Source organism: Xenopus laevis, chromosome 1S (assembly GCF_017654675.1).
Source record: "Xenopus laevis strain J_2021 chromosome 1S, Xenopus_laevis_v10.1, whole genome shotgun sequence".
NCBI lineage: Eukaryota > Metazoa > Chordata > Amphibia > Anura > Pipidae > Xenopus > Xenopus laevis.
In genome coordinates this window covers 95,901,160-95,918,121 of record NC_054372.1, presented here as the reverse complement: position 1 = coordinate 95,918,121, position 16,962 = coordinate 95,901,160, and the positions used below count along the sequence as shown (strand labels likewise).

The 16,962-nt window shown below is 38.4% G+C and overlaps 1 protein-coding gene across 1 annotated transcript in view; it reads right to left on the bottom strand.

Annotated features, from left to right (window-relative positions):
* Window positions 1–9,556, bottom strand: part of mfsd14b.S (major facilitator superfamily domain containing 14B S homeolog) — a 29,351-nt gene extending 19,795 nt beyond the window's left edge. Inside the window, 5 exon segments of the mRNA NM_001094365.1 lie at window positions 1,371–1,485; window positions 1,617–1,744; window positions 3,364–3,426; window positions 3,637–3,732; window positions 9,333–9,556. Coding sequence (NP_001087834.1) covers window positions 1,371–1,485; window positions 1,617–1,744; window positions 3,364–3,426; window positions 3,637–3,732; window positions 9,333–9,416 — 486 coding nt within the window. The 5' untranslated portion in view covers window positions 9,417–9,556.
* Between the last annotated feature and the right edge of the window lie 7,406 nt (window positions 9,557–16,962).

The window sequence follows — 16,962 nt, the reverse complement described above, 5'->3', positions numbered from 1 at the left end:
GTAAAGGCAACGCTGGTCGGAACCTGAACTGCAAACTGCTCACAACAATTTTAACAACTGGGACCAAACGGAGAGAGATGTTATGCCTGTTTTAACCACTTAAATGTGAGTGTAACCAATTTGCTTTTCTTATCATACAATAAAGAAGTTTTTACACTATTTGCACTCTTTAACTTCCTCTAGCAAGAGAGATCAACCTAAAGTTCATACTCTACAAATTTTGATATGCACAAATTAACCTGAACGTCTGTAAGTACCCACCTCAATCAATCACACATGGTGAAGTATAAAAAGGTTAGCTGCACTAGAGGTCAATTGAGACCATATGAGGTTGTGGAACTACAACTCTCTAAGTAAACACTACACTATATCTATTTTTCTCTTTTTTCATCTTATTTTTCCCTGAGCTTTTATTAGCGCTGACCTATTTGAACTTTGGATTCCAGCTGTTTTCTTGTGTTAGGGAGCTGCTCTCTGGTTACATCCCATTGTTATTAGGCTGCTGGGGGGGGGGGGGGTGAGATCTCTCCAACTTGTAGTACATCAGTAAAGAGTGAAAAAGTCACATGACTGGGGGCAACTGGGAAACGGAAACTGACACTATGGGGCAAATTTACTTATGGTCAAATATCGATATTCGACTGCCGAATGCAAATCATTCGACTTCGAATATCGAAGGATTTACCGCAAATAGTTTGATCGAAATCGTTCGATTCGAAGGATTTTAATCCATCGATCGAACGATTTTTCTTCAACGTAAAAATTGTTAGGAAGCCTATGGGGACCTTCACCATAGGCTAACATGGCACCTCGGTAGGTTTAGGTGGCGAAGTGGGGGTCAAAGTTTTTCTTAAAGAGACAGTACTTCGACAATCGAATGGTCGAATAGTCGACTGATTTTTAGTTTGAATCGTTCGATTCGAAGTTGTGGTCGAAGTAGCCAATTCGATGGTCGAAGTAGCCAAAATAAAACCATTTGAAATTCAAAGTTTTTTTTATTCTATTCCTTCACTCGAACTCAGTAAATGGGCCCCTATGTCTAGCCCCTTGTCAGATTTCAAAATTAAATATAAAAAAATCTGTTTGCACTTTTGAGAAACAGATTTGAGTGCAGAATTCAGCTGGAGCAGCACTATTAACTGATGTGTTTTAAAAACATGTTTTTCCCCCCATGACAGCATCCCTTTAAGCTCCCTCCAAATTTTACAGTTTCTCTGAATGGATGCATTTTTTCCCTGGTCCCACAGACAAACTGCATTTTATATTTTTTCATAGAAATCTACTGTCAATCTTATTTTGTAAAATGATGTATAAGAGAAGAGTCGTTTCTGATAACGTAAAAAATGATATCCCATGAACAGTGTTCTCACCAGTCCATATGCTGTACTTCTTTCATGTTCCTGGGTGATATCAGCCACATAAGCGAAGATGACAGAAAATGTGACGGCGAAAACTCCAGACATGGAAATAACTGCAAAGTACCACCTGGAAGAGGCCCCAAAAACAATCACCACAAGTGCAATGTCCTCAGAGAGAAAAGTAGTGGCAAACAGCAAAAAACACATTTCATATAACCATAGTATATTTGCAAGTTAGGATTGCATGCTCACACTCACCATGGACTAATCTTGAGCAGAGGGATAGGAGCACAGGTGAAAAACACAGTGAGAAGGAGAAAGGATTTCCTTCCCCAGACATCTGACAATGCTCCAATAAGGGGGGCACTCAGAAAAGAGAGGAGACCCTGAAAGGCAGTTATATTATTAGGAGATGAAGGACATTTTGATTAGATAAAGAATAATGTATACGGTTATAAAATGTAAGTTTATTAATGACCATATGGTTTTAAATAAATCATGGAATTTTATAATAAACAAGATTCACAGAGTCATCACTAAGATAAAACTTGCATCACTAAGCAAAGTGAAATTTAGCAAAATATCACTGAAAAAACACACTAACTCCCAATGCTACTAGAAACGCAGGCATAGAAGTGTCATGTTCCTGCAAGTCCCTTGACTTGGCTTGTAGTGGGCTATCAATATTTTTGAAACACAAACCCAGGTTAATTTCATGCATTACAGTATAGTCCTGCAGCAGGTCCTGTACCAATGGGTTTCCTGCAAAGAAGGTCTCAATATAAGCAAGTGTTGAAACTTTCTTTACTGCTTTTCTTGCCCCTGCCCACTTCTGATGATGTCACTTCCAGTATGCAGTAACAGCAATTCCAGTTTAATGGAGATAGCAGGTACTAAGTCGGGTTTGGGGAAGGTTGCAGGTTCTACAGCAATACCAAGTGGGTCTGGGTTTCAAAAATTGGACCATTATAAGTATTGTACAATACAAGATTTGCAAGTGAAAATACTAGCATCTCTCAAAAGCCGATAATCATTTGCTATAACCTACCTTGTGCATTTTAGTTATCAAGTAGCTGCTTTAATACTGTAGAGCAATTAAAGGATATATTTGAAAGGGGTTTCAACCTTTAAATTAACTCTTAGCATGATCTACGTGATATTCTGAGCTATTTTGCAATTGGTTTTCATTTTTTTATCAATTGTGGTTTTCAAATTATTTAGCATTTTATTCAGCAGCTCCCCAGTTTGCAATTTCAGCAATCTGGTAACTAGTGTCCAAATTAACCTGGCAACTATGCACTGATTTAAATAAGACACTGGAATATGAATAGAGAAGGGTCTGAATAGAAAGATGAGAAATAATAGCAATAAAAATACATTTTTAACCTTACAGAGCATTTGTTGAGTCAGAATTTGTTGAGTCAGAAGAAGAATGCAAATAATCCAAAAACTATAAAAAAGGAAGGCCAACTGAATAGTTGTTTAGAATTATCCATTCTAGTAAATACTAAAGGTGAACCATCCCTTTAAAGGAGAAGGAAAGCTTCCAAAGAAGTTCATTACCAATAGATTAGCAACAATAGTGAAAGCTATAACACTATATTTATTCTACAGAATGCTTTACCATAATCGAATTAACAGCTCTAGAAGCTGTTTGTTTATGATAGCAGATGCCATATTAGCTTGGTGTGACATCACTTGCTGCTTGAGGCTCTCCCTGCTCACTCATAGCTATGGGCTCAGATTAGAGCAGGAAGGGGGAGAGAGGAGCAAACTGAGCATGCTCAAGCCCTAGACCTGGAGGTTTATGCTGGAAACAGGAAGTATGATACAGAAGCCCATGTATATACAATAGAAGGAAATAAATTAGGGGTTTCTTTTGACAGAGGACTCAGAGCAGCATTACTTTGATGGTTTACTGGTGTATTCATATAGAACTTTCGGATAAAGCTTACTTAGTTTTAGCCTTTAAAGTTACTTTCCAATCATAAAAGAGCCCACTCACCTTGACTCCATGAATCAAACCATTCATCAGAAAAGTGTGCTGTGGGAATGTCTGGTGCAACACCTGTTAAAAGAACAGCAAATGCATATTTTTTTGTTAACAGGTGCTAAGCATACTATGTTTTTGTGGGGTGCAGGTTGGAAATTTTTGACTGGCACCTGACCCTAATTCCTCACTTCCCCCTTCCAATCCGGCATTCACCCTATTTATAGACCTGCTCACTACTTGAAGATTTTGTGCAGTTTTCTTTTTGTTTCTTTCCCTCTTACTCACCGTTAACATTGGTGTTGTCAGCAAGCCCCATGCAAAAAACTCCAGAAATATAACCACCACAGCATGGTAGACGCTAGGCTCCCCAACCCCTTGTCTCTGTGACAAAAAGAGAAAGTTTGTTAGTGAAAAGCTATTAAAAAATTACTACTATAATAAAGATTAAGTCTCTGGAAAAGACCATAAAAAGCAGACAATATTTAAAAACATGGTAAAGGTGTCTGTTTAATGCTGGGTTTCAACCCAAAATCTTGTATTTTGTAGCTGTCTGCTGGCTCCAGGGCGTATTCCATTTATTATTCATGCTGCCCCTTCTTTTGAGAGGCAACATATGGTCAGAAGCTCCTTTAGCTCAAAAAGGTTACAAACATTTGTGAAGATTCTGGTTGGTTATTCATTTTTATTTCCAAGAGCATCGAAGGCAGACAGTGGCCATACAAGTACCACATGCACTTTTGCACAAACAATTAAAATAACATCAACTCAACTATACCTTTTGTGACCCATTTTATGCTCTCCATCATCTTGGCCTGTGGCCCGAATCTGATGTGAACTTGCCCACATGCTGGGCTTACAGATGTTTATATGTTGCAGTGTTCTCCCCAGGCCCTTTATGCTAGTAGCATCGTCCAGACTCCCTGTTGACTCTGAACCACTTGTGCCATATTCATATTCTTTCAGAAGCCAGTAGGGGTGTTTGCTTTATTTGTCATAGCACACAGTCCTATTGACTTCTGCATAAACTGCTCTAATAGGGCGGGGAGAGGTGGAGGCAGATAATTATTGTCCCCATATTCTTCACAATCCTCTTCCTAAGCTTGGTTCCCTTCTCTTTGCCTGGGGTTCCATTCTAATCATGTTCCTTGCCATATCAGTAAAACAAAGTCATGCAAAAGGGGATAACCCTGTGTTTAATGCGGTCAAGCCAAACAGTTAAATTTCAGGGGTGCGCCCCTTCATCGGGTCATATCCCTGCCATTCCTGTTTATTGTGTCAGTGTATCTAACATTTCTGACTTGAGGTCATTAACTCTTGGACTGGCATACCATGTAGATATCTACCTACATATTATATTGGCCTGTGTTGTGAATATTCTCATGCTCATTCTTGGTCAGTACTGTTCTTTCAATTATTTTCTATACTCCATACTTTTTCATCTAAACACATTTATTGCCAACATCAGCTCTTGTGGACATTCTGGGAAACTTGCAAAGTAAGAACTAAAGTAAAAGCTAAGAATGTGGAGTTACACTGTGTAACTAGTCTAGTGTACATACACAGCATCATGCCTAAATTAATATTTGCTAAGCATGCAGCTCTTACGTTTTGGGCAACATTTAGATAACTCATTAACCCATTATTGTCTGCTTTCCACTCAATCACTGTAAACTTCCTCACCATCCAAGAATTGTTTCATACAAATACTGAAAAAATTGAAAAGGATAAGTAGAAATTTCTACTCAAAATATAAAAGTGCAAAGCTTTGCTAAATTTAGCAAAAACATATTCAATAATTTATCGTCTACATGCTCTGAGACAGAAAAAGATAACATACTAGTTATGCTTGTCATAGCATTTCAGTAGTTAAATATCACAAATGCGTATGACTACCACCTATGTGGTATATACAGACCCCAACATGATTGCACCAAACACACGGTCCAGATGCAAATATCCCTCTATTTTATATGTCTGAAAAGCCCCAAATTGTACAGTGAATGCCACAAAATATCACAGGAATGGGTCCTCCTAGAAGAATGCTAGACTTGCCAACAGAAAGTTTAGCTGTAGTTCAAGGGTTCCCCTAGCATACATGCACAAATTGCATGCAAATTCATCAAAGCATGCTTAAAGGGGAAGAAAAGATATTGAGGCAGTTTATTGACAATAGATTAGCAACAATAGTGCAAGTTATAACTATTTATTCTGTAGAATTCTCTCTCATATCTGAGTAGCAGCTCTAGAAGCTCTATTTGCTTGTTTAGAATAGCAGCTGTCACATTAGCTTGGTGTGACATCACTTCCTGCCCGAGTCTTTCTCTGCTCACTCATAGCTCTGGGCTCAGACTACATCAGGGAGGGAGGGGCAGAGGGAGAGAGGCGGAAACTGAGCATGCTCAACCCAGTGCCTTGGAGGTTTAAGTTGAAAGAAGGACACAATAGAAGGAACAAAAATATGTTTTTTTTATTTGAAAGAGGACTCAGATCAGCATTGATTGCTGGTGTTTTTATATAAAACTTTCTGATATGGCTTACTTAGTTTGAACCTTTCCTACCATTGAGGGCCACACAAGTCCTGGGCACAAGCTTCTAGAAGCATGTGTGGGTGCAAGAACATAAAGTCATTAGCTTCAGTGGGCATCTATTCTCACAATTTGCACTTTTCTGTAAATAAGCCCTCTGCGGTGCAAATACAAAACTTCATAAATATGAATGTCATTGCTCTGAGTGAACTGATTCTACATATGCACATAAATACCAACAATGTGATTGTTAGTGACCCCAAAACTAGAACTACAATTAGCTTGTTATGGTTAGTGGCTTTTTATGGTTTAGTCACTGCTAACTAAACCCACTGAGCATGCCTAATGTGCTTACAAATGTCCCTAATAATAAGGTAACCCCAAAATATCATGTATACACGAAAAGAAGAGACTATTGAGGAGTTACCTTCCTCTAGCTCTTGGGAAGAAAGAGAAAACATTTTATGTGCAAATGTTGGAAATCTGAATAAAATTATACTACATACTTTTTAGGGTACCACATATATGCAGTTTCTGTGACCTTAAAATGAAAAAGTGTATTACAGTCTTCATTGCTAAAACACAGAGTAAGCATAATTATCCTAGTATCATATATTCTAGAAAGTTCAAAAACTTAATTATTTGCATACAACTAACAGCAACTAATACGGTCATTACATTTTATTTTTTCAGATTCTAGTTTAGAAAACGTCTGGATATTTGCACATACAGTAAAGCAACTGTAACATTAAATGATCATTCATGATCATAGCAGACTGAGTTATATCACTTTGCTGCTGTAAGGAGTTGTAAAGCAAAAAATATTAATCATTTTTGCCACAAAAACTGGCCATATGTTATCACAGCTGGAATCCTTTGAGCTCTTCTTCCTAGTGATGTCAAACTGTGGTCAGGAGTGGTAGCTTAAGCAGGTATGGCCATTCCCCTGCTGCCAGCCACAATTTGATGCCACTAGGGTTGCCACCTTTTCCAGAAAAAAATACCAGCCTTCCTATATATTTATTTTTTTCCCTATTAATAACATTGGGATCAACCATCATTTTTACTGGCCAGGCTGGTAAAATACTGGCCAGGTAGCAACCCTAGATTCCACTTATGCTAAATATAAGCCATTGTGCAAGGGGGGGGGGTGTTGTTTTGCATACTTACTACTAGGCATATGAAAGGGGATTCATACCTGCCCAACAGAATACACCTATAGCAGATTGGTGTCAGTTATGGAGGAAGGATACATTTTTAAAATCTTTTCATGTATATTAGTGGATCGCTTCCTGGGCTGGTGACCTGGCTGCTACTTCCAATATTAGTCAGAATGGCAGCACGATATATGGTAGCCCACTGATTGAATATCAGGATCAAAAAAACAGATTCCCGTTTGGTTTATCATTGACATGCTTCTAAAGTCCCTCAACTGGTCCATACTTCTTGGTACTTAAAATACTTGCCAGAATGCAAGGCCCTGGTCCTTGCCACTTAAACATTTAAAAGAGTTGCAAGTATAGAAGGTAATCTACAACTATGCTATTTTATGGAAAATAAATTACTAATAACTAAAGAAAACCTACATAAACTAAAACCATTTAAACCAATAGACCACCTAAAATTTGCCCAACTTGCTCTCTTCTTTCATAGCCTGGGGGGCACAAAAACATTGGGACGTGACCTCACCTCCTTCGAGACCCTGTGTATGTCCCACAAAGCATGGTATCTCCACCCTATATAAATTGCTCCAATTACCAACCAGATGGGAATCGGTGAAATATATTAATACCTGGTCTAGAGAACTAAATGGGAAGAGAAACAGATTGGAAACCAAAACTTCGAGATGCAGTCGAATCCAAGAACTAAATTATAAGATACTAACAAGGTGGTACTACACACCTTCTAAGCTACAGAGCATTTATAAAAACCCAAACGGCAAATGTTGGAAGTTGCAACAAAGAAAAAGGCACCATGCTCCACATTTTTTGGACATGCAATCTCATAAAACCTTTTTGGAACCAGGTTTGTTCGCTCTCTAGCCAAATTCTAGGGACTGATATACCTGCGGATCCTGGGTATGTTCTGTTAGTCCATAGCCCACAACCTTAGTCAACCTTTAAACCCAGCTTCAAGCCAAACTCTTCATTCCATTGCATTGGAAATCCACACAGATCTCTACGATTAAAGAGTGGCTCAAAAAAATGTCTGAAATCCACAAGTTTGATGAACCTATTGCCTTCATCCTAGAACAGTTTACCAAATACTCTACTACATGGACAAGGTGGCTACTATGTAAAGATACTGACTCCTATAAAGAAAATCAGTAAAGAAATATAGTTATACTGGTCTCCCACGACATCTATCTTCTATGTCTGGCTCTACCCATCTTTCTCACCCCCTTTTCAAGCCCTTTTTTTCAAGAACTTTCCAAAAATCACTGCTTTAAGGGCATCACTCAGTAATGTTACAAAGGGTAGCCTGGAGAAGTAAACAAAATAACATTAAGGCTGGAGGGGCTGGTAGTGGGCAAATGAGTAGGCACATCACTATTGACCTGGAAAGATTTTCATTTGATACTCCAGTGTTGCTAAGATCTAGTTATCTGTGGTCATTAGCAAGACCTGCTGCTGGAGACAGCCCAGCTGCCAGAGCCACAGATCCAGAACTTTTACCTCAATTCCTCTCTGTATGTAACTGCTGCAACCAAACTGCCCTGCATGCCGTGGGCTTAAGGAGCAAACAGAATGGAATTCCGGACTGCGAAGTACAATAGAATAAACAAAATGTTCACTTGCTTGTGAAAATCACCTGCAAATATTTGAAGCCGGCAGAAAGTAAAACACAAATACATTTATTTCTACAAAATGTCAGTATATTAAACCCAGTTGGCAGATAAGAGTACTCTTACCATCATTTACATTTGGGACTATCACATTATTAAAAACAGGTCTAGAGCTACAACCTTTATATAAAAGCGTGTGCGCACATCTGCACTTGGTTTATTCCCCCCCTCTGGAAATGTTCTCTATTCCACCTGCTCCTTTCACCTGTGAAACAGCTGTGTGTTCAGACTCCATCCGAAGCAGATGGACAGGCACATTTACAGCTGTTAAAATACCCGCACTAAGTTGATTAAATTACCCATGCCTTCTGCCATATTTCTTTTAACTAAATGATGATGTCACTCCAAAATAATGACGTCATACTGTCCCAGGATGCACAGAAGCCCAGTGTGCCTGTATATGGCACAGGTGAATAAAGGCACAATGACATCATTAGACATCATTGGTAACGTTCTAGGCTGCGCTTATACCAATAATGTCACTTCACGTGGAAATGCACAGGGGAAATGCATTGTGTTATCCTGTCACCGCTTGCGGCTCATCCTTCCAACACTTTTCTCTTCCACAGACTCAGGCTGTGCAATAACATATGGTTTAATTATATGCTCACCGTTCCTCCATCTTTAATAATGATTTTCTTAGCCAGGAGGATGCTGCGATTGAGCCTCTTCTTCTTTTTCTTTTCCCCGGTCATGGTGAGCTCAGGCCCGTCATCACGGCGCCGGGAACGCTTCAGCTACGAGGCCCTCACCGCTCACCGGGCCACACTACCATGGAAACGGCGGCCCCCTCCTCATCTTCTCCACCTCTCACTACCCGCTTCCGGCCTCCGCCAATCGCCCCTCCTGGTGCGCTCAGCATGACCAATAGCTGGTTTCAGTCTATTCACGGGGGCAAACTATTGGTTGTTGTAAAGACTCTGCGAAAAAGAACGTAATTGTGGATTTGTCATACGCAGTGACGCATTTAAGAATGAAGTAGAATTAGGGCTGCCATCTTGAGAGTGGCGTGCGGAGTAGCTGTCATCACTGCCTGGCACCTGTGTGATTAGGGAGGAGGGACTGTGCATGGATGAGCTGTTCAAAATGATAGTCTGTACAAACACTGCTGCTTGCTACAATATAAATGCACAAACACGGGGCTGAAGTTTATTAAGGGGCAGATTTATCGAATGTCGAGCTATTTTTTGTGTACTTCGACTAGGGAATAGTCCAAATTAGATTCGAATTCGAATATCGAAATTTATCACGTAGGGGCAGATTTATCAAGGGTCGAAGTGAATTCGAGGGAATTTTTGAAGTAAAAAAAATTCAAAATTAGAAGTAATTTTTTTGGATACTTCGACCATTGAAAAGGCTACTACGACTTTGAATTCTTAGACTATTCGAACATCGAAGTACTGTCTCTTTAAAAAACTTCGACTTCAGTACTTCGGCAAATTAAACCTGCTGAAGTGCGATGTTAGCCTATGGGGACCTTCTAGAGCAGTTTTCTACGTTTTTTGAAGTCAAAGAAAAATCCTTCGATCAATGGATAAAATACTTCGAATCGTTTGACCACAAATGCCCAAATTCGATGTAAAAAAACTTCGACTTCGATATTCCAAATCATTGGTCGAATTTCGAAGCTTTTTCTACTTCGAAATTCGACCCTTGATAAATCTGACCCCCACTGTCTCTTTAAAGATGCAAGTTAAAAATCTCAGATAGCTGCAGAACAAAGTAGACTAACTGCAAATTAGTTAGTCCTTCTGGACCAAATTGGCTTATTGGCCATGCATGGTGCCTGCCGACAGTCCTGAACAATATCTGCCAGACATCTACTGGCAGGTTTGATTTTCCTGTATGATGGAGGGTGATGTCCGCAGTCTGACAGGCTGCATAGCCATCCCATAGAATGACCCTTAAGATAGGTATATCAGTAATAGACCTGCTTGTTTGGTGACCTTGCATTTTATATTGGAGTTTATTATTTTATATGTATTTAGTGCTTAGTCAAGTCTGTAACATGGCTTGTGATACATGTGCATTCTGAGAGAAGGAGGAAGATAAAAGGAAAGATGAAGGGAGGTGAAAATTATTTGAAAAGGGGTTGGTGGAACTGCCGCTAGTGTACCTCGGCAGAGTGGATAGGAGCGCTGGCGGAACTGTGGCAGAGAAGGGGGGGCAGGGATGTTGCTGCCATGAGGCACGGTGATAAACTCGCCCTCAGGTAGCAGCAGCTTGCAGGTTACCAAGGACAGCAAAAAGCAGCTCATGGAAACGTAAAACGATTTTTAAATCAGAATTTCAGCTCTTCTAGTACAGAGAGTGCAATTTCAGTTTTTCACTGAAAGTTACCAGCATTTAAAACACCCTAAGTGCCACTGGATCTAGAAATTCATATCAATACAGTAACTTTGCAATGTGTTAAAAAACTAAAACAATTCTCACTGTTTATTAGGAGCACACATGTTTCTCCCCTTAATCTGTGTACAGGTATGGGATCTGTTATCTAAAAACCGGTTATCCAGAAAGCTCCAAATTACAAATAGGCTGTCTCCCATAGACTCCATTTTAATTTAATCAAAATATTTTTTTAATTATTTCCTTTTTCTCTGTAATAATAAAACAATACTTTGTACTTGATCCAAACTAAGATATAATTAATCCTTGGATGCAAAACCAGTTTATTGGGTTTATTTAAGGTATGAAGATCTAAAATACAGAACGATTTGTTATACGGAAAACCCCAGGTCCCAAGCATTCTGCGTAACAGGGCCCATACCAGTACTATATTATATATGAAGTTAAGATACAGTACGCCAAAGGTCTTCAAGCTTTTTTGCCCATAAGTCACATTTAAATGTAGAAAGTGTAACACACACATATATTATAAATGTAACACACACACACACATATATATATTCCTAAAAAATGTTGTTGGCCTGCCTACAACAATTATTTAGAAAACAATAATACATAATTACCTTAAGGGGTTGTTCACCTTTAAATTAACTTTTGGTATGGTGTAAAGTGTGATATTCTGAGACAGTAGCAGTATGCACAAAATGTCTCTGTCTTAAATATATTGATTATGGGTTGAGTGCAGAGGACTCTTGTATTTGTCTATATGCATTTTGTGGTCACAGCCTCATTGCACCCCGCCTAATGGTTTTAAAAATTAGTGGTGGTGGTGAGCACAACTTTTCGTTGTTTGTTATAGTTATACAGGAGCAGTGGCCAGCTCCATGTTGTAGCCCCCACCCTTTCCAGCTATAGTCAGGTGATCCCACTGGTGTCTAATAAAAGGGCAACCAAGTTTGGGAGTTTTACTTTGAAAGCAGCTAGTAAGTTGCAGGTAAAACTTAGTCCCTTCATAAAATGTATAATGAAGCAATAGAATTCTTAATGAATCAGATGAAAATTGAGCATAGGACTGGCCAGATATGGGATGACTTTGACGTAGTTGGCCAGCTTAAATATATTGCAATATATGGACAAACAATCCCTGTTTTGTTTAAAGGGTAAGGCATTTTTCAGTAGCAGTATGCACAAAATGTCTGTCTTAAATATATTGATAATGGGTTGAGTGTAGAAGACTCTTGTATTTGTCTATATGTATTTTGTGGTCACAGCCTCATTGCACCCCCGCCTAATGGTTTAAAAAAAAAAATAAAAAAATAAAAAAAAAAAAATATATATATATATATATATATATATATATATATATATATATATAATATATAGATATGTTGCTGGCCTGCCTACAACAATGGGGAATAAATCTTAAAAGACAGAGACACAATTTGCTGTGCTCCTAGAGCTTATCTAGCTTATCTAAACATGCAAGTATCAAATATATATATAGGCCAGGAGACTTGCTCATTATATGCATGCATGTTAACCAATATAGCTGGCTGCACTCAGAGCTCCATCCTGGTGCGGATGGCATAGAGCTCATGGGAGGGGCAATTGTGTTGGAAAAAATCTATTGCTTGCACCAACAGGAGTGTGAGCTCTTTTGGCCTGTCCTTTACTTCTTATTATATTACCGTATATACTCGAGTATAAGCCGATCTGAGTATAAGCCGAGGTACCTAATTTTACCTACGAAAACTGGGTAAACTTATTGACTTTAGTATAAGCCTAGACACAACTACAGCCCTGTCTCCCAGCAGTGCACATTCCGCCAAAGCGACCCCCCCATAGATCAAACGGACTTCTTTGCAAAGTTAATGGTGACAGAGAATTGCCAAACGGATTACTGTGTGCATCGTCCCACTGTCCCACTACCATGTGCAGAGGGTGCTGTGTGATATTGCCATCACTGTTAATCTTTCGTATAACCAACAGAGGGCGCTGTGTGATATTGCAGTCACTGTTATTCTTTCATATAACCAACAGATGGCGCTGTGTGATATTGCAGTCACTGTTATTCTTTCATTAACCAACAGAGGGCGCACTGTTATTCTTTCATATAACCAACAGAGGGCGCTGTGTGATAATGCAGTCACTGTTATTCTTTCATATAACCAACAGAGGGCGCTGTGTGATATTGCCGTCACTGTTATTCTTTCATATAACCAACAGAGGGCGCACTGTTATTCTTTGATATAACCAACAGAGGGCGCTGTGTGATATTGCAGTCACTGTTATTCTTTCATATAACCAACAGATGTTGCTGTGTGATATTGCAGTCACTGTTATTCTTTCATATAACCAACAGAGGGCGCACTGTTATTCTTTGATATAACCAACAGAGGGCGCTGTGTGATATTGCAGTCTCTCTTTATAAATCTGTATTTTATCCATATATAGTACTGTATATATTCTTATACTATATATTTTCTCTTCATATTTTCTCAGTTTTCTGACTTGAGTCATAAATAATTTATCTAATAGTTTACTTCTTTATCTGATGATTACAAATAAGATATTGTTAACCTCATAAGCAAGTAACCACTTTGTGTAAAAACAACACAACATGTGCCTTCCTCTACAAGCCGAAGTTTGAATATTATTCTTATGTTTACATGTTTTATCTCACAGGCCTAACGCACATTATTTACTGACTTCTAAAACAAACCTACATTGTTTGTTTGCCTATAGCTGGGGAGTTAAATTGCAAGCTCCCATGTGGCGGTGACAAATGTAAATAATGGAACCCTTTCCATAAATCTTTCCATGATACTGTATGTTGTACGATAATTACTCAGGAAGAACTGCTGCAAAATGAAGTGTAAAGTTACACCACCTGACTCCTGAAACCAAATCAGAATAGGCAAACAGGCAATGCAGACTCATAGATAAAAGAGTAAGATTTCCATTATCAGCAAACATCTACAGTCTCCATAGCCACAAGAAGAATACGTAATGTTTATTATATTTAAAAATATCTTGTAATTTGCATGTTGATTGAGTCATTTGAAACTGAACTGCCTTTCATTGTCCCAAAAAAATAGTTATCATGCTCAATGTTTCAACTCCACTATTATAATACTGGCCTCACCGCACAATATACAGTATAACAAAGCAAAGGGTTATCCAGATCTAATTGGGATAATGGAGTCTGTCTTGTGCCACTGGCTTGGAACCTTTGTTAAGTGTTTATTATGGGAGTGGTTGGGAGTGGGAGTAATTGAGAGCTATTAGATAAGCTTACATGTATGAGAACATCCTCAGGTCATATTACCAGAGCTGTGACGTGCAAGGTGCCAAAGAAACACCTAGGACACTCCATTTATTTTTCTTGGTTCTTCAAGGGTTTATTATAACCAATAAACAATGCAGCTTACATTCTACCATTTCCTCGTCACTCATGTGTTAATGATAAAGGAAGGATTGAGTGTTTATAGAGTTTTCTTATGCACAAAGTGGACAAGTACCCAGAAAGGAAAACTGCTGTTATTGCAGCCAAAGTGACTGGTGAGTTAAAAGAAATTGAGACTAGTGTATCTCTCTGTTGTTTACCTCTCTACATGTAGCCATACTTATATATATCATAATTAATGGGTTCCCCTTGTTTGTTTAGGGCATCTTGATTACATTTTTTATTACATCTTGTTTGTTTATAATCTGTCTGCTTTTGTCATACTCATTTATGTTCCTGCTAATCTACTGTACTTTTACTGTTTATATCTATTGTGTGAGATGGTGGATGAATGCCCAAAAGCTCTTGGTACCTTTTTGTATCTAAAAGGCTTGACAAACTGACCACTAGGCATCTTCAAGACTGTATTATTGCCATGTTAGGTACATGTATGGGATATGTAATCCAGAATGCTTGGGAGCTGGGGTTTTCCAGATAACGGATAACAGATAATGTAAATTGGATCTTCATACCTTAAGTCTGCTTGAAAATCATGTAAACATTAAAAAACCTCAATAGGCTAGTTTTGCCTCCAATAAGGATTAATTATATCTTAGTACAAGGTACTGTTTTATTACAGAGAAAAAGCAAATCATTTTTAGAAATAGTTTGGATTATTTGGATAAAATGGAGTCAGCCTTTCCGTAAATCGGAACTTTCTGGATAACAGATTTCCTGATAACGGTCCCATACCTGTACTTTAAAAAATGTATAGTGCTTTTTCATGGCTATATATTGGCCTGCTTCTTTATCAGTCACAACTCTATTGTCTTCTAACCTCAATCTGCTTTTGTTGATATAGATGACCCTACTTATAGCTGCTGTCTTTCCCTGTTGCTCTTGCTTCACCAATGGTTTCTTTTTTTCATTCCAGGTCCAGGTCCTGGTCGTTACAACCTACCTCCCACTGTCAGTTTTGTAAATCACAATTACACATAGGGGGTATATTTATGAAAAAGTGAATTTAGAGATTGCCACAGAGTGAACCTCTAGAGTGAAATTCCGCCTCTCTCCATTCATTTCAATGGGATTTTGAAAGGCATGTTTATCAAAGGATGAACTTTCACTTTCACCCATTGATAAATTTTCTTTTAAAAATCCCATAGAAATGAATGGAGAGTGGCAGAATTTCACTCTAAAGGACTGTGGTGATCTCTAACCTCATTTTTGATAAATATACCCCAAAGTTTTCTACTCCAGCGTATTCTTTTGATGGAAGGCCAAGCAACTCTGGTAGGAATTTATCCATACTAAATAGTAAAGAGACCACTAGGAAAAACACGATTCTGGGTAGTTCCTATAAGTCTCACCTAAATGGGCTCCGACTAAAATGGGCTGTAGATATCCCTGAAATGGAAGAGGAAGCTTGGGAGGAGGTCTTAGACTAGGTCCCTGATCTCACTATCTCCAACAGAGATAGATGGGTTCAGTTGAAATTTATACATAGAACATACTTGACTCCACAAAAGTTGGCAAAGATCTATCCAGGCACCCCAGACACCTGCTACAAATGCGGGACAGAGGTGGGGACCCTCATGCATGTGTTCTGGTCTTGTCCTCTTATTCAAAGGTATTGGGAGCAAATCCTTCGGTTCATAGCAACGAATTTCTCCCTTCCACATATAAGATCCCCGGAATTGTGTCTACTAGGTTCCACGGGTCCCCTAGTGCTACAATCAAAGAGTCTCTTTTATCTACAGCTGTTGTACTATGCAAAAAAAGACATCCTTCTCACTTGGATGGACACCAGCCCTCCCACACTAACCCGCTGGAAAAAAGTGATTAATGACACACTTGAACCTTAGACTGTACTATTTATGTTTTATTCTTTTTATTTTTTTTCCTTTCTGTAATAGTCTTTTTTGAAAATACAAAAATAAAACCTTTTAAAAAAAAAAAATAGTAAAGAGACTTAAAATAAAATAAGATTAAACAGTCAATATGTATATATAAAGGAAATACTAAAACCATTTTCTATAGGTTTCTAGTTAAGTATAAGCACAAAAAAATAGGGGAATTGTTCAAATGAGAAGCAATATATTTTTCAAAGTTAAAAGCATGTAGATCAATAGGCATACTTCTCATAAGTTATATTTACAAATTATATTTCCCCCAACGTGTGCATTGCCATCCATATGTTTGTAATAATCCAAGTTAAAAGCTTTACCATATTTCCTTCTTACATTCTTCAGTCTTTGACATCCCTAGTTACCCAATATGATCTGCTATTTATTCCTTATCTTTCCAGCACATGTGAGTGATTCCAGCCCTGGGCCTAGATATTATTACACAGTGCTGGATTCCATGGTAGCACGTGGGAGATCTGCAGGTATGAGTGAAATACTAAATACAAAAAAATTGTCATTAGTGAGATTTGTTCAATGCTTTTG